General features: G+C 55.6%; 3 protein-coding genes across 6 annotated transcripts in view; all 3 read right to left on the bottom strand.

Moving 5' to 3' along the window:
• Nucleotides 1-1,084: 1,084 nt before the first annotated feature.
• Nucleotides 1,085-12,111, bottom strand: SCARF1 (scavenger receptor class F member 1). 3 transcript variants are annotated; one of them, XM_043478386.1, is made up of 11 exons: nucleotides 11,309-12,111; nucleotides 11,010-11,071; nucleotides 10,639-10,740; nucleotides 9,266-9,791; nucleotides 7,309-7,527; nucleotides 6,801-6,929; nucleotides 5,799-5,902; nucleotides 5,058-5,178; nucleotides 3,639-3,763; nucleotides 3,408-3,554; nucleotides 1,085-2,749 (listed from the first exon to the last, which is right to left on the bottom strand). In XM_043478386.1, the coding sequence occupies exons 1-11, from the start codon at nucleotides 11,695-11,697 to the stop codon at nucleotides 1,893-1,895; spliced, it is 2,781 nt and encodes a 926-aa protein (XP_043334321.1). In that variant the 5' UTR covers nucleotides 11,698-12,111; the 3' UTR covers nucleotides 1,085-1,892. The 3 variants fall into 3 exon arrangements, with proteins under 3 accessions (XP_043334321.1, XP_043334322.1, XP_043334323.1); XM_043478388.1 differs by having other exon boundaries at nucleotides 2,233-2,749; nucleotides 3,408-3,517; XM_043478387.1 differs by lacking the exon at nucleotides 11,010-11,071.
• A 413-nt stretch (nucleotides 12,112-12,524) lies between these two features.
• LOC122447715 (Rab interacting lysosomal protein) lies at nucleotides 12,525-16,051 on the bottom strand. Its single transcript, XM_043478385.1, has 8 exons — nucleotides 15,544-16,051; nucleotides 15,377-15,470; nucleotides 15,184-15,290; nucleotides 14,850-15,095; nucleotides 14,452-14,597; nucleotides 13,958-14,080; nucleotides 13,243-13,332; nucleotides 12,525-12,991 (listed from the first exon to the last, which is right to left on the bottom strand). The coding sequence occupies exons 1-8, from the start codon at nucleotides 15,778-15,780 to the stop codon at nucleotides 12,847-12,849; spliced, it is 1,188 nt and encodes a 395-aa protein (XP_043334320.1). The 5' UTR covers nucleotides 15,781-16,051; the 3' UTR covers nucleotides 12,525-12,846.
• Nucleotides 16,052-16,534: 483 nt separating this feature from the next.
• PRPF8 (pre-mRNA processing factor 8) overlaps nucleotides 16,535-19,438 on the bottom strand; it is a 32,527-nt gene continuing 29,623 nt past the window's right edge. For both annotated transcript variants that reach the window (XM_043478383.1, XM_043478384.1), the window contains exons 38-43: nucleotides 18,960-19,199; nucleotides 18,721-18,862; nucleotides 17,613-17,753; nucleotides 17,349-17,488; nucleotides 17,044-17,246; nucleotides 16,535-16,870 (exon numbers count right to left, since the gene is read on the bottom strand). In XM_043478383.1, coding sequence (XP_043334318.1) covers nucleotides 16,716-16,870; nucleotides 17,044-17,246; nucleotides 17,349-17,488; nucleotides 17,613-17,753; nucleotides 18,721-18,862; nucleotides 18,960-19,199 — 1,021 coding nt within the window. In that variant the 3' untranslated portion in view covers nucleotides 16,535-16,715. The remainder of the gene's footprint in view (nucleotides 16,871-17,043; nucleotides 17,247-17,348; nucleotides 17,489-17,612; nucleotides 17,754-18,720; nucleotides 18,863-18,959; nucleotides 19,200-19,438) is intronic.

The following is a 19,438-nucleotide window of genomic DNA, read 5'->3' as shown; positions in this document are numbered from 1 at the left end:
TTGGGGGGACCATTTGGAGTAAATACTCAAATGTTTAATATTCTTACCCCCTAACCCAGCAATTCCAGTTCTAGGAATCTCTTCTACAGAAAAACTAGCACTAATGCAAAAAGAAATGTAGACAGATTTGGCTACTGCATCATTTATTGGATCAAAAAAATTAGAAACAACCCACATCCCCATAGGTAGGGGATGGCTTAAATAACCTGTGTTATTTCCCCATGATGGAATCTCATTTTTTATAAAAAGAGGTAGTTTTATATTAACTAACATCAAAAGATAGCCAGGATATATTGTTAAGTAAAATAGCAAATTGCAGAATGAGATGCTCTTTTGTTTTTATGTGCACAGAAAAATATCTGAAAGGCAGCATCTAAACTGTTCATGAGCTTCTCTACACACTGGGACAGAGGGTTTGAGCTTTATTTCCTATCTGGGTAATGCAAATACGTGAGGAAAGAATTCCGGACTAGACCAACAGGCATTCCATGAAAATTAAGTCTGGCCCCTCCCTCATCCTGCAGAATCCCTTGGGGAGAAGGGAAATCTGATTTTTACTCTAGACATGTTTATAATGTTAGTACCTTTTACTTATTTTTAAACTTTTGTTTATTTTTGGCTATGCTAGATCTTCATTGCTGCACAGGCTTTTCTCTAATGGTGCCGAGTAGGGGCTTCTCTCTAGTTGCTGTGCGCAGGCTCCTCATTGCGGTGGCTTCTCTCATTGTGGAGCACAGGCTCTAGGGCACGTGAGCTTCAGTAGTTGTGGCGACCGGGCTTCCTTGGTCTGCAGCATGTGGCATCTTCCCAGATCAGTGACTGAACTCGTGTCTCCTGCCTTTGCAGGCAGATTCTTTACCACTGAGCCACTAGGGGAAGCCCAGTACTTTTTAACAAACAACATTGCTTGTTATAATACTAAAAATTCAACCTAGTGAGAAAAGTGAAAAAGAATGTCCACTGTAGGAAATTTGCAAATTATGTCTAAATTTAAGAAAATATCTGCCGCACTGTCATCTCCTGGAGAAAAATGCCATTTGATGTCTTCCTCTCAAATGTTTTTTACGCACATCCATCTTTTTTATTTCTTTAAAAAATATTTATTGATTCGGTTATGTCGGGTCTTAGTAGCAGCACATGGAGTCCAGAGTGGGCAGGCTTCAGCAGCTGCTGCACTCAGGCTGTCTAGTTGCGATCCGTGGGTTTAGTTGCTCTGCAGTATGTGGGATCTCATAGGTCTCTGACCAGGAATGGAACCCAAGTCCCCTGCATTGCAAGGTGGATTCTTAACCGCTGGACCACCAGGGAAGTCCCCCTCACATCTTTTTTTTCTTTTTTAAGTCTATAAAAAACAGTCACAAAATAAACACAAAATGGAAGAATTCTAAACATGTATTCTGAGGCCAAAAGGAATGAAATTTGTAAAAAGGAAACATGATTTACATGTAGCAGGATAGCATGAACAAGCTCCCATATTCTTACACAACCTGATTTATTTGGTTGGTTAGGAACCTTTCATAAGGAATATCTCTTTAATCTTTTATCATCAGTTAGGTTGTTTCCCATTTCAGAAAAATGTTTTGCAAATGAAGGAAAGAAGAGACGGGCTAAACAGAGCCCAGGACAACAGAGAAAAAGTCCCTGCAGTCATCTCTTCCCCCTTCCTGACCCCATCCAGTGGGGTCTCTGCCCAGGCCTTCCAGACCCACTCCCAGAGCTCGGCTAGGACCCAGAGCCAACTGGCCTCCAGCACTGACATTTCCTGGTGAAAGCGAAAGGGGGCATGTCTTTCTGGCCCTGGGATCTTTTCCCAGCACAAAACACAATCTGATGGGGGCAATCTGAGGCCCAAGCCCCATCCACAGTCTTACCACTCACAAAACTCAAGATCCTCAGGGTTCCGGTGGCCCAGAAATGGGTACAACATTTTCATACTGGGGCTCCTCCTGCCCTTCCTCGTCAGCCACCTTCTGGGGATCCTGTACTAGGGGACCATCCTCAGGGGCCAGCTCCTGGCCACCCCCTGAGCTCTTGATGCCGCCCCCCAGGCCCCTGGCCCCTTCCTCTGACCCAGTCCCTGCAGACTCCAAGGTCCCAGTCAGTTCCTCCTTCATGGCTGAGCTGGGGCTCTGATTGGCAGAGCCAGAGTCCAGCCTGGGGCTGCCCTTGTTCCGACTCAGGGCCCGACGTGGAGGCTTGGGGATGGCACTCTTGACCTTGGGTTCTGCCTGGCCTTTCTGGAAGCTACCAAAACGGCGGAGGACAGATCGGACGGGGCCCTCAGGTCCCCGGGGTGTCCCTGCCAACATGTAGATCGTGGTGACCGAGCCTGAGCTTTCCTGGACGCTGCCCTCGATGGCTTCCACACGCTCAGCTACTGTCCGGCCACCAAGTGGGAGCCGGCGGCGACCAACAGCTGAATCCCTGGGGCTGGCAGTACCAGGAGGGACCCCATCTGTTTCCACTTGTGGGCCTGTGGACTCCTCAGTCTCCTGGCTTTCGGGACCTGGCTGGGTCCCCCGGGAGAGCCTCTTGGGCTTTCGGAGCGGGCTGGAGAGCTCCCCGGAGCCTCGGCGACTCTGCGGTGCAAACTTGGTACCTTCAGCAAAGGAGACTGATGGCCGCTTGGCCCTAGCGAGGCTGGAAGTGCGCGGGATGGCAAACGGCGTGGAGGCGTCCTCGGGCGGAGGGAAGGGACCTCCAGCCAGGCTGGCCTCTGAGGATTCCGCTGGGGCCACAGGGACCATCCCTGGCAGAGGAGACAGAAGTGCTTGACCGAAGCTGGGCTGGGCTCCCCAGTCCATCTTACTTACCCAGCTCAGCATCTTTTGGGGAGGCTCCCAAGATGGAGCAAGGGAGAGGGTGAGGATGCAGAGAGCCAGGGCAAAGGGCTATTCAGGCAGAGACTACCGCTGGTACCCTCCATTCTCACTGTTCTCCCCAACTTTGTGATAATGCCACACTCCAACCACGCTAACACTCTTTCAGCGCCACATGGCCATGTCCTTCTTACTTACTGCCCTTTGTGTACACCGTCCCCTCTTCCTGGAATGTTATTCCCATCTCTCCCTGTCCCTGGGCTAACTCCTACTGATTCTGCCAGATTCAACTCCGATACCACAAACACCTAGACATCGTCTCTGACCCCTGTCACCCCTGACGTGCTGGATTACGAGCACCTACTCGCATGTCCCCCGTGAAAGCACGTATCACTCTGTCCTACCACCCACTGTCTCGTAGACTATAAGCTTGGGGAGGGCAGGCATCTCTCTTGTTCTTGACTGCATCCCACAACCAAGAACCATGACGGGCAGAGTGGGTGCCTGCTACACGTCTGCTGAAGGAATAAAGAAGAGGGTGTGATGAGCAGGCTGGCTCAGGGGGTGGGGGGGCTGTTTGGGGGCTACCTTCTTGGGGTGGCACGCAATAGGCAGGACCCTCGTCCTCTTCTCCAGACTCGGAATCGGAAGAAAAGGAGTCGTCCGAAGCCCAGCCGGCGGAGGGCGGCTCGATGAAGCTGTGGTTGAAGGGGATCTCCGGGTCATGGTGCGAGACTGCGGGGGAGGGGCTCTAGGTCAAGTGTTGCGCCCAAGGGGACACCTTGTCCTGGCGACCCCTGACCCTCAGCATCCACTTACCTGTCACCCAGGGAAGCTTGTGGCTGCCTAGGGTACCGCAGGGCAGCGCAGAGCCCAGGCTGGAGGTCAGGGCCCCCCAGACCTGCAGCTTCATCCTGGACATGGCGGTCCCATCTCTCACTGGCCTGAGGGCAAGGGCATGGGAGAGCGGTCAGTGTGGGAGAGCCCTGACTGGGGCGGGAGAAAAGGGCCAGGACCATCCTGATTCCACGGTTCATGGGACAAAGTGACCATGTCTACTTCAGTGACTCTCTCTGACTACAGAGTAAAATCCAAACTGAGATCTGGAGATATATATATATACACATATATAAAATATTGACTTCGAGATCCAAGCCTGACACAGAGGGCAGCGTGGCTCCAGATCACGAGGTGGGCAATCTGGCTCTGATTTAGCCTCTCTGGGCCTCAACTTCCTCATCTGTAGAATGGGGACAACAACTCCTATCTATCAGAGCTTTTTTTCAGGACCCAGCATAGCACCAGCTACACAGAGGGCTGCCCCCAAATTCAGCGATGTGTGATTATCATCCTCATTGAGCCCCAGCTCACCGATCTTTCTGGAAGTGACACCACCTCCGGGAATCCCACCCTTGTCCTCACCCCCAAGCTGGAAGCAACTGCTTCACTCATTGCCATTCCTCAGACAGACTGTGCACACGTCCTGGTTATTGAGTGAGGGGCTTCTCCTTGTCCCCGAGATCTAGGTCCCCAGGGTAGGGCCTCCTAGGTCTGCTGCTCTGACGATGCCCCCACAGACAAGAGTGATATGCTCAAGGGGTAGTGAGTGAACTAACAGCACACCAGATAAAACAGAGTCCAGAAAACTGGGCACGGGCTTCATGCGGGCCAGCGACTATCAGGGTCACCTTGGGTCTGTGTCCTCCTGGGAATTAAGAAGGTAAATCCCCTGCCACCAAGTGCCTTGCTCAAAACCTCCATCCACACTGCTCTGAGCTTCCAAGGGGCCGAGAAGTATGAAGACATTTCATAAAGGAACAAAGCTCTTGTGCAAAGAGTGTTCCCCGCAGCAGCCCCCAAGCCTCAATCCCTTCTCACCTCTCCTTTTCTTGGAAAACCACGCCCTCTGCTGAACCCTTGCACAGGCTTTCACGGCATTCTCCCTTCGGAGGCCTGGTCTCTTTGCCTCCCCGCCCAGAGCTACCCTGCTGCTGCTTCTGCCTTCTGCCAGCCTGGTGCCTGCTCCCCCACACCCTCCACCCCCAGAAGCATCTGAGGAGGGCAGGTGGCTGACCTGGTGTCTCAAGGCCACGGCCATGGCCAGCTACTTCATTACCTCTGACCTATGCATGTGACAAGGCCAGCCTAGCTCCATCCCAGAAAGGAAACGATAGATACCACCTTGCTTCCACCCACGGCCTGAGCTGTAGGGTTGGGAAGACAGGGGCCTGTGTTCACCTGTCCTTGGGGTCCAGCCGGGCAGCCCAGCAGCAGCAGGCACAGCAGGAGATGGCCAGGAGGAGCAGCAGCAGAGGTACGAGGATGCCCGCAATGAGGGCGGCGTCCTGACTATGAGATCCTAGGGAGGGCGGGTGACGGACACATATTCGGGGCCTTCTTGTCTCCCACACATCATGTCTCATCTCTAGCTCTACATTGCCTTCTCCCCAGAATCTCCCACCTGTGGGGCCCTCCCCCTCTTCTGAGAGATGTAGACTCAGCTCAGCTTGGAGGCCCCCTCCTCCAGGCAGCCTCCCTACTGGTCTGTCCCTTCCTGATGGTCCCCAGCCTGTTCCACAAACTCTTGCCCCAATTCTCAGGCCTGATGAGACACCCCAGTATCCAGCCCTGTGTACCCATCTCCTGGGTGCTAGCCTGTTTTCTCAGGGGACCAGGGCTTTGTTATGTCTTTGGGGGGGCCCCAAAGCACCCATACAGATTTCAGGTAGAGAGAGCATCTCTGAAGTGGGCTTAGCCTTTCTAGCAAGTAAGGAAGCCCCAGAGCCTGTGTCAAGGGCCATTCTTTCATGACTTCCCTGGCAGACCAGTGGTTAAGACTCCAAGCTTCCACTGCATGGGGTGTGGGTTCGATCCCTGGTCAGGGAACTAAGATGCCACTTATTATGCAGTACAGCCAAAAAAAAAAAAAGGCCACCCTTCCCCCAGCTACTTCATCCTATACTCTTTGTTTCAGCTTACCCAGCTGGCAGGCCCCAGAGACAGGGTCGCAGTTTCCCTCTGGACATTCGCAGGGAACAGAGCAGTTGTTTCCATGGAAGCCAGATGGACATGAAGTGTTGCAGCTTTGGGGGGACAGGAGAGATAAGTGGGAGGGTGGCTGAGAAGGCATGGAGGTGGGCAGGGGAAGGTAGATTTCTGGGCACTGGTCCCTCCCCCCTGCCACACAGACTTCCCCTGAAGGATGCTCAGCCAGACTCCTCTGACCTCTGAGCCACATTCTAAGCACCCCACCCCTGGCAGTGTTTACAAGAATCCCTTAGCCCCTAAGCCCATCTTCCAGGGAGACCATCCACAAACTGCCCCCTGGCTCCCAGGCCCCCAGGGTGAAAGCCTCAGACAGGGTCCACTTTTCAAGATCTTCATTCCTTGTCCACTTGGCGCTATCGTTGAAATAAGCAAGATGCCAGTGGAATCCAGAGACACTTCCTCAGAGTTTGGAGGTCTGAGCAAGGCCCGCTCCACCCTAACTCTCTGGGCCTTGGTCCTCTCCTCTGTAAAATGAAATCTCTTCCAGTTAATACTCTCTTCTGTCCCACAGGTGGGAGAACCTGACATTGGCGACACTGACATTTCCAGGTGGCACAGTGGTAAAGAATCTGCCTGCCAAGGCAGGAGGTGCAGGAGATGCAGGTTAGATCCCTGGGTTGGGAAGATCCCTTGGAGACGGAAATCGCAACCTGCTCCAGTGTTCTTGCCTGGGAAATCCATGTTCTTGCCATGGACAGAGGGGTCTGGCAGGCTACATACAGTCCACTGGGTCGCAAAGAGTCAGACACGACTGAGCTGGTTCTACTTCTACCTCTGAGCCCCCTTTGGAAGATGCAGACCCCACAACCAGAGGAATAACTTCCTAGTTAATGAGGATGCTGGGTGGGTGGGGGAGAAGCCCAGGCGGGGAAGTTTAGGGAGCAGACTGCACAGAGGCCTGACCTAGGCCCCTCCTCCTCCCCCCGTCCTCACCTGGGCCCCCAGTAGCCGACGGTGCAGACACACTCCCCTGTCACAGCATCACAGGCCCCCTGGACACAGGTGGGGCAGGTAGAGCTGCAACCCTCCCCAAAGGTGCCAATCAGGCAGGGGTCTTCGCACCTGAGGTGAGGGGAGACTCAGAATGGAGAGCGAGGCAGGCCTGACCCCCGCCCCCAAATGGGCTCCACCCATCTTCCCCCCATACTTCTAGATTCAGAGACCCCAGCATCTACTCATCCAGCAGTGAAGCTCAGGTGCAAACAGGGCCTTGAATCTGAGGTCAGACCCAATAGGTGACAGACTATAGATCCCTGGAGGGAGGTAAGAGTGGGAAGCCTGAGTAGTGGGGGGGCCTGCCCAGGGCCCCATCATCACCCATTTCTCCTGCCTTGGTTTTCACCCAGAGGTGGGCCCCATGGGGTATGCTTGGGAGAGGGAGCAGCTGGGACAAGCATCTAGAAGGAAGGGATGCCCCACCCTGAGCAGGCTGGCTCCTCACCTGGGCCCCCGCCAGCCAGGCTCACAGCGCTGACAGTGCCCGGTGTCTGGCTGACAGGCCTCCCCAAGCCGGCAGCGGGGGCACTGCTGCCTGCAGTTCTCGCCAAAGGCGCCAGGAGGGCAGGGCTGGTGGCACTGGGTCCCGTTCCAGCCCGGCTCGCAGGCCTCGCAGTTGCCTGTGTCTGCAGAGCATGGTTTATTCTGCTTGCAGTGGCCACAGCTGGGAAGAGAAGGAGTCCAGGGAGCCCTGAGAGGCGGACGGATGTCGCATCCACCCAGGCCTCCCGGGTCTAGAGCGCATCTTGGTTCCAGCAGGGCCATTCTGGCAGATTTGAGCCTCAGTTTCCCCATGTTGTACAACAAAGAGGTTGGACAGACCATCTCTGCGGCTCTAGTAGGATTCCAGCCCTTTCCTAACCGCCCCCCATTCTGAGCCCCATCCTTCCCTGGATCCCAGGGTCCCCAGGAGTTCCCAGCCCAGCCAGGGAAACCAAGTTACCACCCCTACCTCTGCCTCCCTTCTGCCCAGGGTTTCCTCCCTTCCCCTTTCCCCTTCCTCCCTTCTACCCTTGCCACCTCAGAGGTCTGGCATGAACAGGCCTCCGTAGTTTAGCTCCTATCCCATTTAATGCGTTATAAAAATGCATCAAGTGCGTGTTTTCACCACTAGCATTTTATCTTTAGATTTTTTCAGGTTTACTGAGTTATCATTGACATACAGCACTATTATGAATTCAAAGTGTGCAGCATAATGACATATATATAGTGTGAAATGATTACCAAGTCTAGTTAACACCCATCATCTCATATTGATACCAAAAAATAAAAAGTTTTTTTTTCCCTTGTGACAGGAACTCTTAGGATCTACTCTTTTAACAACTTTTCCAGTAAGGCTTATCTTATCTTAATATCGCCTTCATCCTTATTTGAACTTTCTCCCTCCAGAGACTTAATTATCTGGGATCACTCACTTGGATCAGACTCGTTAGTGGGAGAAGAGGAGTTCATAAAACCAATTTAACAGATCCTGACTAAAACTTAAAAAGAGAGAACAGAAAACATTTGGGTGTATATATATGCGTATGTGCGTGTGCTGTCAGCTTAACTTTTTACTTCAGTTAATATATAGCCCATCATATACATGTATGATATATATGTATATCATATGTATTAATAAAGAAATAAATGGACCATAAAGAAAGCTGAGAGCCTAAGAATTGATGCTTCTGAATTGTGGTGTTGGAGAAGACTCTTTTTTTTTTTTTTTTGGAGAAGACTCTTGAGAGTCCCTCAATCCTAAAGGAAATCAGTCCTGAATATTCATTGGAAGGACTGAGGCTGAGGCTGAAGCTCCAAGACTTTATCCACCTGATGCGAAGAACTGACTCATCGGAAAAGACCCTGATTCTGGGGAAGATTGAAGGCAGGAGGAGAAGGGGATGACAGAGGATGAGATGGTTGGATGGCATCACCGAGTTGATGGACATGAGTTTGAACAAGCTCTGAGAGGTGATGATGGACAGGGAGGCCTGGCATGCTGCAGTCCATGGGGTCCCAAAGAGTCGAACACGACTGAGCACTGAATTGAACTGAATACATATATGATAGAATGTAAAACGTTTCTTAAAGTGGGTGGACCTGGTCAAAGTTTGAAAGCCCCTGAGAGGCAGAGACCCTGCAATAGCCTTTTTGCCATGTGATTCCTTGTGTTTCTTTCGTCTTGTTTCTACGGCTTGCTAGGAGTATTTTGTTTAACAGTAACCAGATGAAAGTGGTGGGCGAGGCTGGACTCAGGGGCGTCGAGGGTCTCTTTGCCCCCTTTCACCCCACCCTTGTCTGTTTCTGCGCAACCTTCTTCCAGCGGCCCCCACCTCCCCCACTTGCCCTCTCATTCTCTCCTCCTCCTTCGCACGCCCTCCTCCCTCCCTTCTCACCCGCACCCCCGTCGCCCGGCTCACCTGTCGCGGCACTGGAGCCCGTACCGGCCGGCGGGGCAGGGCAGCTCGCAGCGCACGCCGCGGAAGCCGGGCGGGCAGGCGCACTGGCCGGAGGCGGCGCTGCAGCGGCCGCGCACGCACTCGCACGGCTGCCGGCACTCGGGGCCCCACCAGCCTGGCCGGCAGGCGCAGCGGCCCGACTCCTGCGCGCACGGCGAGCCGTGGCAGGCGCAGCGGAAGCTGCAGCGGCGGCCCCACCAGCCCGGCTCGCACAGACAGGAGCCGGTGGCCTGATCGCACCGCGCCGCCGCGGGGTTGCACTGGCATGGGCGGCGGCACGTGGACGACCACCAGCCGGGCTCGCAGCGGCACGCGCCGGTCTGGGGGTTGCAGCGGCCGTGGGGACCGCAGGTGCACGGGAACTCGCAACGGTCGCCCCAGCGGTCGGGTTGGCAGTGGCACACCCCGGTGGCCGGTTCGCACTGGCCGTGCGGGTGGCAGCTGCAGACCTCCCTGCAGTCGGGGCCCCAGTACTGGCCCGGGCAGCCTGTGGCAGGGCAGGGGGGTGACAGAAGAGGGTCAGCGGGCTCGGGGTTGGGCACGGATGCTCGCCGCGCGCCCCCTTGTGTGCCAGGAGGGACCCTGGGACAAGGAAGTGTGTGTGGGGGGAGCGGGCCCACCCTCCAAGAGCCGGGACGGCCTGTCCCCTGGGGCACAGCTCACTTCCTGCCCCCGGCTCTGAACCACAAGGCTCCTTAGCACTGGCCCAGCCTCCCACTTCCACATTCCAGAACACACTTAAGAGTGGGAAAGGGCCTGTCCAGAGCCACACCGAAGTGGGTGGGCCTGCATTCGGGCCCCTCCTCCCTCTCCTTGGGTTCCCCCCCACCCCCAACTGTGTCTGTCCAGGCCTGGAGGCTGCCCTTGGGGTTGCGGAAGAAGCCACACCCCCCAGCGCCTCCTCTCAACCCCGACCCCTGGCGGCTGGCTGCCCTCTGGCTAAACTGGCCACCAACCACTTTGCCAAGTCCCTCTTTGTGTCAGAGAAGGTGGACACTCCAGTCACCCTCCAGACTGGCATAAGGTGTATGAGACTAAGAGCGCATTCATTTTGCAGTTAACCGGGATCTCCAGCGTCTTTCAGGAAGTTGAAAGGGAAGATGAACAGCCCAGAACTGAACCTGTGGGAGGACTTTGAAGATGGGGTAGAAACCAGATGACTCAGGGGATCCCCGGGAGTGCGTCACTTCCTGTCTCCAGACCTCAGTTTCCTCAGCAAAGCTTGGAAGGACTCTGGCCCTGCTCTTGTAAGATTTCTTTGCTACCTGCTTCTCTTCCCCTCTCCCCCAGTCCTGCCCGGCGCCTTCATCCTTCAGGAGACACTCAGGACTCACGGGAGTTGCACTGGGCTCCGAAGAATCCAGGTTTGCATCGACAGAGGCCTGGTTTCACACATACCTCGTCTTCCCGGCAGGCGTCCAGCCCCTCGCAGATGGCTGAAAAACACCCCACCCAGGTTGGAAGGACAGGGGTGCGGCCAGGGGACGCTCAGTCCCTCTCACTGGCTCCTGCTGCCCCTGCCTCCCTCAAGAGCTGTTTCCTTGGGGCCGGGGGGGTTTGGGTCACAGGAGGCACCCTGGCACAAGGACTCAGGAGGGCAAATAGACCCCAGGGTGGGTAGGAAGGAAGGGTCACTGGGCTCTGTCCTCCTTTCTCCTCCAGTGGCGGGTGGGATAGGGTGGGTGGGACCATCCTGGCTACTCACGGATGGTGCATTCTCGATCTTTCTGCCTCCAGCCTGGGCAGCACTGGAGCTCAGCAGAGGGGCTGTGGGGCAGAGAGGGGTCAGCCGGGGGGCAGCCTGGCCCTGCAGCTGGATCACTGTCGCTGGCCTCAGCCCCATCTGGTGGGCCTGGCCAAGGGTCACAGCCCCACGTCTGCAAACCCTTTCCACTCTGTCCCTGGCCATCCTACCGCCCTCCAGGCTGTCCCCGGACCCCTCTGGCTTTAGCCCCTCTTTCCTCCTGTCCTCCTCCCTCCTCGTCAGACGCCCACAAGACCCACCTGCTGGCATTGCAGACGTGCCGCCCCCCGGCGTCCAGCTCAGACCCCGGGGCCCCCAGAGCCCTGAGCAGCAGCAGAGGGAACAGCAGCCCCGGCCCCATGGCGGCCAGTGCAGCGGGAGGGCTTGGGTCAGTCTGGCCCCCACAGCTCCCAACCCCCTTCCTGCTTCCTCCCCAGGCTTTTCCTGAGGAAACCAGGCTAGAGGGGCGGGCTGCCACGAGGCACCTCCCTGAGGCGCTGAGGCGCAGACACCAGAATACTGAAAGGAAAGGGAAGGCCAATGGGCTCAGTGGAGGCTTCCGGGCAGGTCTGAATCCGGAGGGGGCAGGAAGGTGAGGCTCTAAGTCCTGGGTCCCGGACAGGCGAGTGGGTAAGTCACGGAAATCCATTAGGTCACATTCCCCGAGGAAAGTCGGAGAGGGGAGAAGCACCCCTCCCCCCCACCAGTGACAACCAAGGGGGCCGTCCTGGCAGAGCTGGGCAGGGGCAGATCCCTGACAGACAGATGTGGAGCCATTTCTGGTATCACGGGCAGTTGCTTTATTCCAATAGCTCAGGCCATCTGTACAAACACCTGGGAGGGGGGAAGTCAGCTCTCCGTGTCACGGATGGGGAAACAAACTCAGAGAAGCAGCACTTTTATCTGGCCCCCGAGGCTTGGCACAGAGGTATAGGAAGGACAGCATATTAAAAAACAGAGACATTACTTTGCCAACAAAGGTCCATCTAGTCAAAGATATGGTTTTTCCAGTAGTCATATATGGATGTGAGAGTTGGACTATAAAGAACTGATGCTTTTTGGAGAAGGAAATGGCAACCCACTCCAGTATTCTTGCCTGGAAAAGTCCATGGACAGAGGAGCCTGGCGGGCTGCAGTCCATGGGGTTACATGACTGAGCATGTGTGCACGAGGGTGGAGGGAGATGGGTTGGTAGCAATAAAGTGGTAGAACTGAAAAAAATAAAAAAAGAATTGATGCTTTTGAACTGTGGTGTTAGAGAAGACTCTTGAGAGTCTGTTGGACTGCAAGGAGATCCAACCAGTCCATCCTAACGGAAATCAGTCCTGAATATTCATTGGAAGGACCGAGGCTGAAGCTGAAACTCCAATACTTTGGCCACCTGATGGGAAGAACTGACTCAGTGGAAAAGACCCTGATGCTGGGAAAGATTGAAGGCAGGAGGAGAAGAGGACAACAGAGGATGAGATGGTTGGATGGCATCACCAACTCCATGGACATGAGTTTGAGTAAACTCCTGGATGGACAGGGAGGCCTGGTGTGCTGTAGTCCATGGGGTCGCAAAGAGTCGGACACCACTGAGCAACTGAGCTGAACTGATAGGAAGGAAAGTAGGCTGAGCTCCCATCAGACCCCGGCTCAGACCAGGATTAGAGAAGAGCCTGGGAAGGGCAGGGAAGGAGGAAGCCCAGTCCTCATTTGAGGTCACACATCCAACCATAGACAGATTCCAAAGTCAGGCCTCTGGGGCAGCTGAGACCCCAGACAAAGATGTTCACTGAGAGCACAGCAGGACCCATCAGGAGTTGGGGGCTGTTGGGCTGCCCACCGGCTCCAGGTGGGGTGGCTGCGGGGTCTCCTCTCCTCCCTGTAGCTGGCTGGGAGCCACACTGCTGGTCTCAGTCCCAGGGGCCTCTGCTTCACCCCGATACCACTGGCCAAAGCTGGGGGGAGAGCCAAGAGGTGCTTTGAGCCTGGCTGCCAGGGAGGTCAAGGACAGGGGCTGAGGGTGGCAGGGAGAGCTGTCAAAAGGGGCCCCAGAGCAAGAAAGGGCAGCATGAGGCAGGGGGCGGTAAGGGGCCACCAGAGGAGCAGGAGGGGATGGGCATGCTACTCGCTTGGGGCAGCAGGAGGGAAGGTGGGCCCCTCCACCCCCACCCCGACCACATTCGTCCTTCCTCTTCCCTCAACATACAAACTCCGTATTCTGGACTCAGGGGCTGGGGGTTCAGAATGGTCTCCCTTATCGCTGGAGAGCAGGAGCCATGAGCCATCCTCATCGTCACTGAGGCAGAGAAGAGAGAAGAGAGGAGAGGAGAAGTGAGGGTCCTTCATCAAGGCCCTGAGGGCCAAGGGGAGTCCACTGTGTTCAGTCTTCCGTGTAGCCCCGAGGAGCAGGAAGGGGAGGACAGAGCGACTTTGGGGCCCCCACAGCTGGAGTGAGGGAAACTGAATCACTTTGCTGTACGCCTGAAACCATCACACAACACTGTTAAACCACTATACGCCAACATAAAAAGTTAAGGAAAGCTGGAGAGAAGTAAAATCTGGGGAGACAGAGGACATCTTGAGGCTTTTATTTTCTAGCCAGATACATAGCAGGCCGCGGACAGGGCCTGTAGCTACAGCCTTACCTTTACCTGTCTGAGAATAAACATGCAGCCAAGACAAGAAACCAAAGAAAGTGAAAACCGACTGTGGAGAAGCAGAGTCAGGATGTGTAGCGAGCAGGGCAGGTGGGAGCACCTGTGATCCAGGGAGAAGGCGGTGGGCTGAGGACGGCAGGCTTGGGGGGGTGACCAGGCCAGGTTAGCAGGTTCCAGAGGTGGCTAAGCTAGGTGACAAGCACAGTCTGAGGCAGTGGGTTCAGAAGGTGACCAGGCTCGGTGGGAACGGAGGCCGGGCCTTACCTGCTCTCAGCTTCCTCTGGAGTCCCTAACATTTTGGCCTTGATCTTCTTCCGCTGCTTCTTGACAGCTACCTTCATGGCTTCAAGCAGAAGCCCAGGGACCCGGTGGTCTGTGAGCAGCTCCCTACAGAGGAGGAGGAAGGGCAGAGACAAAGCAGTGGGGATGCTAAGAATAGGTCTCGACCCAAGTACTGTGCATGTTGTTGCCCCTTTTGGGAACACTCTGCATTGCCGCCCTAAGCTCAGGTGTCACCTCTCCTCGGAGTTCTTCCTTGACAGCCACTGCTGCTGACCCTCAGCACTGGCCCTCCCCTGTGTGGAAGAAGATCCGGGAGGGCAGGGACTATATGACTCACGTCCTCCAGTGCCCAGCACGGTGGGTGGCACATGACACCCTGGACATATCAACCACTCAAAGAATGAGGCGGGTGAACCGAAGCCAGGGAACAGGTGCACCTGGCGCCCCCGCCTCCGGGCCCTGCCCGGCGCCCTCACCGCTGGAAGTAGGCCAGCTCCTCCTTCAGCAGGAATACGTTGGCTTTGAGCTCATTCCGCTCCTGAAGGATCTGCTGAACCTCCTCTCGACTGAAGCCGCACTGCCCTGCCTTGGCGGGGAGCCCTGGCGGCGGCGGGGCATCCGCCTGTGGAAGGACAGGCTTGGTCAGGGGGCGCCTCGGTTGGACAGCGATGCGAGAGGACTGGCAGGGAGACTTGGGAGGCCAGGGCGCTACCATGGGTGCCAGGCCGGGGCTCTGGCTGAGAGTAGGGGCGGAGGCCGGCTGGCGGCGCACACTCGTAACCACCTTCCAGCTAGCCTGTTGGCCCTGCTACCTACAGCAGAACTTTCCCGAGTGCCCACCGAGAGCCGGACTGGTCCCTCATCGGGCACTCACCGGGTCCTCGGGGGTCCCCGGGGCTCTTGTGCCCGCGGCCTCCCGCTCGGACTCCCGCCTCTGCTCGCACCCGGGCCCCGCGGCCTGGCCCTGCACCGGCTCCGGAGGCGGCTCCACGGCCGCTTCGCGCCGCTGCTCTCTTTGGCTCTCGCGGTCCCGCGCAGCGCGCAGCTGGGTTTGTACCGCGGCCAACTTCTGCCGCAACTCCGCATTCACCAGCAGGAGGCGCTGCAGCTGCTCCTGCAACTGTGGGCGGAGCCAAGGGGCTGGTGGGCGGGGCGCCCGAGGGCCGGCAGGGCCCCGCGCCCCGCACGTCGCCCCGCCCCGCCCTCACCGCCTCGGTCTCCTGGCTTCGCTGCAGCAGGTCGCGGTTGTACGCCCGGAGTTCGTCCCTCTGGCGGTCGGTCACCTCTTTGAGCTGCCGCAGCAGAGCGTGCTCCTCTGAGGAAGGGGAGTTCTCAACAGCGGGCCCGCAGGGGGAAGCCCTGAGCCGCCCCGACCACGGAGCCCCGCAGGCCGGCACTCACCCTGTGGTCTAGAGCGCAGCTCTCTGCGGAGGCGCTCGTTCTCCTCTCGTAGCCGCCGCAGCTCGAGTTCTGCCTGCTGCGCGGATACCTGCAGCTGGGGAGGTGACGCTGTTAAGGTCAGCCCCCGCTGGCCCGGCGGGCGGCTGGGGAAGGGCGCCGTGACTCACCGAGTCTGGGGCGGGCCCCACGGCCGCCTTTTCCAGGAGCTCCAGAGCCTGCACCACCAGCGGCACGAGCCCGGCCGCCGCCTCCGGCCCGAAGCGGCGCGCCAGCTCCTGCAGCTCAGCGCCCAGGGCCCCCGCTAGGTGGTACACGAGCTCCGCTGCCGTCCCCGACCCCGCGGCCACCCGAGACCCCCAGCCATGCGCCCCAGGCACCACCCTTCTGGGATCCATGTCCGCCATAGGCGACCAGGGGTGCGACACCCTCCTCCCTCAACTGGGGCAGGAAAAAGCCAATCAGTCCCGGCCCAGGAAGCAGCTTAGGACAGTCGAGGGCGGGGTAGAAGCGACAAGGGAGGAGCGATTCAGGGAAAAGGCTGGAAGAGACTCAGGGCTCTGGACCCTGTCCTGTTAAAGCCCCCAAGGTCACAGGAAGTAGGACATTCCGGCCAGGCGTCCAGGAGCTGAGGCCCAGGTCTGTAAGTGGTCACTTTTGTCAAGCCCTCCCCAGTGTCCACACCAGGCTCCACCCCTGTGTCTAGAGTCATGGGGCCTGACTTGGCTGCCAGCTCTCCGCCAAGAGGTGAATGGTAGGAGGGCTGTCACTGACCTCAGCCAGTGGCAGCCAGCTGTCCAGCCACGTGCCTGTTTCCAGGACAGGCTGAGAGTGACACAAAGCTTAAGGGGCTAAGCTGGGCTCTACAGCTACCGAGAACAAGCCAGGAGCTTCTACACTCAAGAGAGTGACTGCTCCAAGAGATGCTGAAAAGCGGTGAGGGTTTACAAGTATCTGGGGGAAAACTGGCGAATGTGGTCACAGCAGCAGGGGTGTGAAAACCCAACTCCCCTTCAGCTCACTGAGCTTAGAGGATATTTATGCCCACAGCTCCGAACAGGGGGCCTCAGGGCTCAGTCCAGCAGCTTGCTGTGAACATGTCCAGCCTCTGCCATCCCTACACCCAGAATCTGAGCTCAGGGGAAAAGAAGCTTCAAAACCTCCTATTTATACAAAATTTATTATTATACTTTTTCACAATTACAAGTCACCAGGAGGTCAACAACATCACAAGCACAAAAGAGAGGAAAAAAGGGCCAAGCTGCTGAATGTCACCAGCTTGTCTGTGGGGTCAAAGGCTCTTAGCCCTGACCAGAGGCTGGAGCAGGAGATGAGGAGACGACTACGCATAGAGGTCCTCTCGGTCCGCAGAGTAGACCTCGCCCTCCTGCAGGAGAGCGAAGTTAAGGAAGTGGGAGGGCCGGTGCACCTCGTGGTAGAACTCTTTGGGGTTTGCCAGCTGCAGCTCGTACTTCATGTTGGGATCATGCCGGACACCTTGGAGTAGAAGGAAGAGGCCAGCGTTGACAAGGTCCACCTGCCTCACCCAGCCTGGGCCCCTAGGCCATCTCTAAACCAGAATCTGGGCCCAAGTGCTAAGGGTGGTGGCCTAACCTCATCCTCACTTTCCTGTGCACCCCTGCCCCCACCGCACACCCTGGCCCACATACCCATGAAGTTGTAGTTCCACGAGGACTGGGCAGGGACCATAAAGAAGCCAAGGAAGCGATCCGACAGTAGCATCTGGACCCTCTCATAGTGCGAGGGTAGGTAGCCCTTGGGGTTGTTGCCCTTATCTGTGTTCTGGCGGCCCCATTCATAGCCACTGGGAGTCAGCTTGTAGGCTGTCAGGGTGCAGGAGCCTGGCGTGAAGCTGGAAGAGGAATGAGGACAGAGTCAGAGCTAAGGCCACCATTCTGGGCCCTGGCCTGCAATGCCTCCCGTCACCCTTCCTCCCAAGGGGGCTCAAGCCCACCTGCAGGTGATGATAATGGTCTTCTCGCCATCCCAAGATGGGTTGTCAGCCATGATCTTGGCATGGGTGGTGACATCCTGGGGTGACAGCTGGGGAGACTCGTTGGGCTGAGTGTGGATCCAACCTAAAGGTTCCATCTCCTACAGGAATAGCGAAGGAAAGCTATTTAGGGCCCAGGAATCCCACCCATGAGAGTAAAACCTCTGCCTTCCCTTCACCACATAGACAGCAGGAAGCCGCAGCCCTCCCACTTCCTCCACTAACCTTGAGGTACTCGTGCTGGGGCAGCTGGCCAGGCAGGTGCACCGTCTGGTGCGTGCCCCACTGTGGCACCATCACGATGCAGCGGATCTCCTTCACCTGGGGGTTGTCTGGTGGGCTCACCCCATACAGGTATCCTGCAATCTGGAGACAAGGGGATCAGGAACCAAAGAGATTCTTAGTACCAGCTTTGTGCTTAATTCCCTTCTCCAGGACAAGGACAGAGTTCCTCAAAATGTGGCCAGAATCTCCTGCATTAAAAAAGCCTGGGGGTGCTTATTCAAAATGTTAAACACGGACCTCATCTCAGACTTAATCACATCAGAATCTTGAGTGGGGTCCAGGAATCGGCACTCCTCACACATTCCCCAGTTGATTATTTAAGTATTTAAGTACAGTATCCATAAACAAATGAGCACACAAGCACACAGCTCAGGCATTCAACAAGTTGTACATGTCTGTAAATCCACAGCACTGTTTCTACCACCGGTTTCTCTTTGAAACTACCTTGAAACTCTTTGCTCAATCTTTTAGTTATCTTTTATTTCTTCCTGTTTTTGTCTTTTGTGGTACTCTTTGTCACACACAAGTTAATCATTTTGATGATGCTTTTGTGCTGTGTATCTTATTTAAGATTATTCCATCACTAAGACAATAAATATTTTCTTCTAATACTATACTAGAGTTTAGTATTTTATATCCAGATTTTTATTCCACCTGGATTTTACTTCTGTAAGTGCTACAAAGTAGGGATCAAGTCTCCTTTTGCTGATTATTTCAATGTCATAAAACACAATCCCACAGATGAAGTGGAATCCTCAAATGATATACCTGATTTATTGTATACACATGAATCTGGTTCTGACTATATGATACTTTCTTCCAATAACTTCTAGGTCAATCACACATCATCCTCTCATTGCCACAGCTTTATAATGCTTTGGTATCTGGTAGGGGCCAAAAGCTTCCTCCCTGTTTTGGCTATCCTTATATATACTTTACTCATCCATGAATTTCAAAACATCACCTCCAGTTCCAGGAAATCTCAGGTGAGTTTTAGGCTCATAAATGCTTAGCACACACTGTGGCTTAGTTGGACAAACATACTCACCTGGGCCCGAAGGTCAGATATGCAGATAAACTTCTTAAGCACGTTCTTGGGAAGGATATAGGTGTACCCAGTCTCCTTGATGTCATCAGATGAAACATAGATGTGATTGGTCCTTAGGTGCAGGTTGGCGGCAGAGATGGCCCTAAAAACAGGCAGGGAATGTTGGCATTTCTCAACTCAAGCACCTCATGCAGCACCGACAGGCCTTCCCATCCCCACCCCTCTGCCCTGTGCACTACCTGACCCTCCATTCAGTCTTAGAGGAGAAAGTCTGGGTCTCATAGTTGCTGGTGGTAGAGGTGATGATTTCGTCACCATGCTTGTTGACAGTGCGAGTCTGGGTTGCAGTCAGCTGCGACTGTTCCTTGGTCTGCTTCTCAATCTCAGCGATCTGCTGCCGCTGCTGTGATGGTGCTGAGATCTCCATCCCCAGGATGATGTCCCGAATTTCTGACTGTGTCAGCGATGCCACATTCACACTGTGGGGACAGTGTGAGTCACACCACAATGATCCCTTCCCTTGGTCACTTATACCCCTAACTGCAAGTTTGTTAACTGGGTGAGAAACAGAGCCCATACGTACCCTGACCCCAGACAATCCTAAGTGATACTCATACAGCAAGTGTGAAGTGGAAATACACTAATATGGATCAGATTTGTCACATCCCAGGCTGACCCTATGCCTGTACACCTTTTGATCATGCTCAAACCAGATTTA

The sequence above is a fragment of the Cervus canadensis genome, chromosome 1 (genome assembly GCF_019320065.1).
Source record: "Cervus canadensis isolate Bull #8, Minnesota chromosome 1, ASM1932006v1, whole genome shotgun sequence".
NCBI classification, from domain to species: domain Eukaryota; kingdom Metazoa; phylum Chordata; class Mammalia; order Artiodactyla; family Cervidae; genus Cervus; species Cervus canadensis.
The sequence above is the reverse complement of the archived record's forward strand: the minus strand, read 5'-3'. Positions and strand labels throughout refer to the sequence as shown.

Coding starts and splice junctions, on each gene's coding strand:
- SCARF1 (XM_043478386.1), bottom strand. CDS start 11,697: ATGGATTTCCGTGACTTACCCACTCGCCTGTCCGGGACCCAGGACTTA. Junction 11,072..11,308: donor CACGTCTGCAATGCCAGCAG/GTGGGTCTTGTG, acceptor TCTGCCCCACAG/CCCCTCTGCTGAGCTCCAGT. Junction 6,930..7,308: donor CCTGGCTGGCGGGGGCCCAG/GTGAGGAGCCAG, acceptor CCCTCACCTCAG/GTGCGAAGACCCCTGCCTGA.
- LOC122447715 (XM_043478385.1), bottom strand. CDS start 15,780: ATGGCGGACATGGATCCCAGAAGGGTGGTGCCTGGGGCGCATGGCTGG. Junction 15,291..15,376: donor GCTGCGCTCTAGACCACAGG/GTGAGTGCCGGC, acceptor CCCCTTCCTCAG/AGGAGCACGCTCTGCTGCGG. Junction 12,992..13,242: donor GAGTCCAGAATACGGAGTTT/GTATGTTGAGGG, acceptor CTCTCCCCCCAG/CTTTGGCCAGTGGTATCGGG.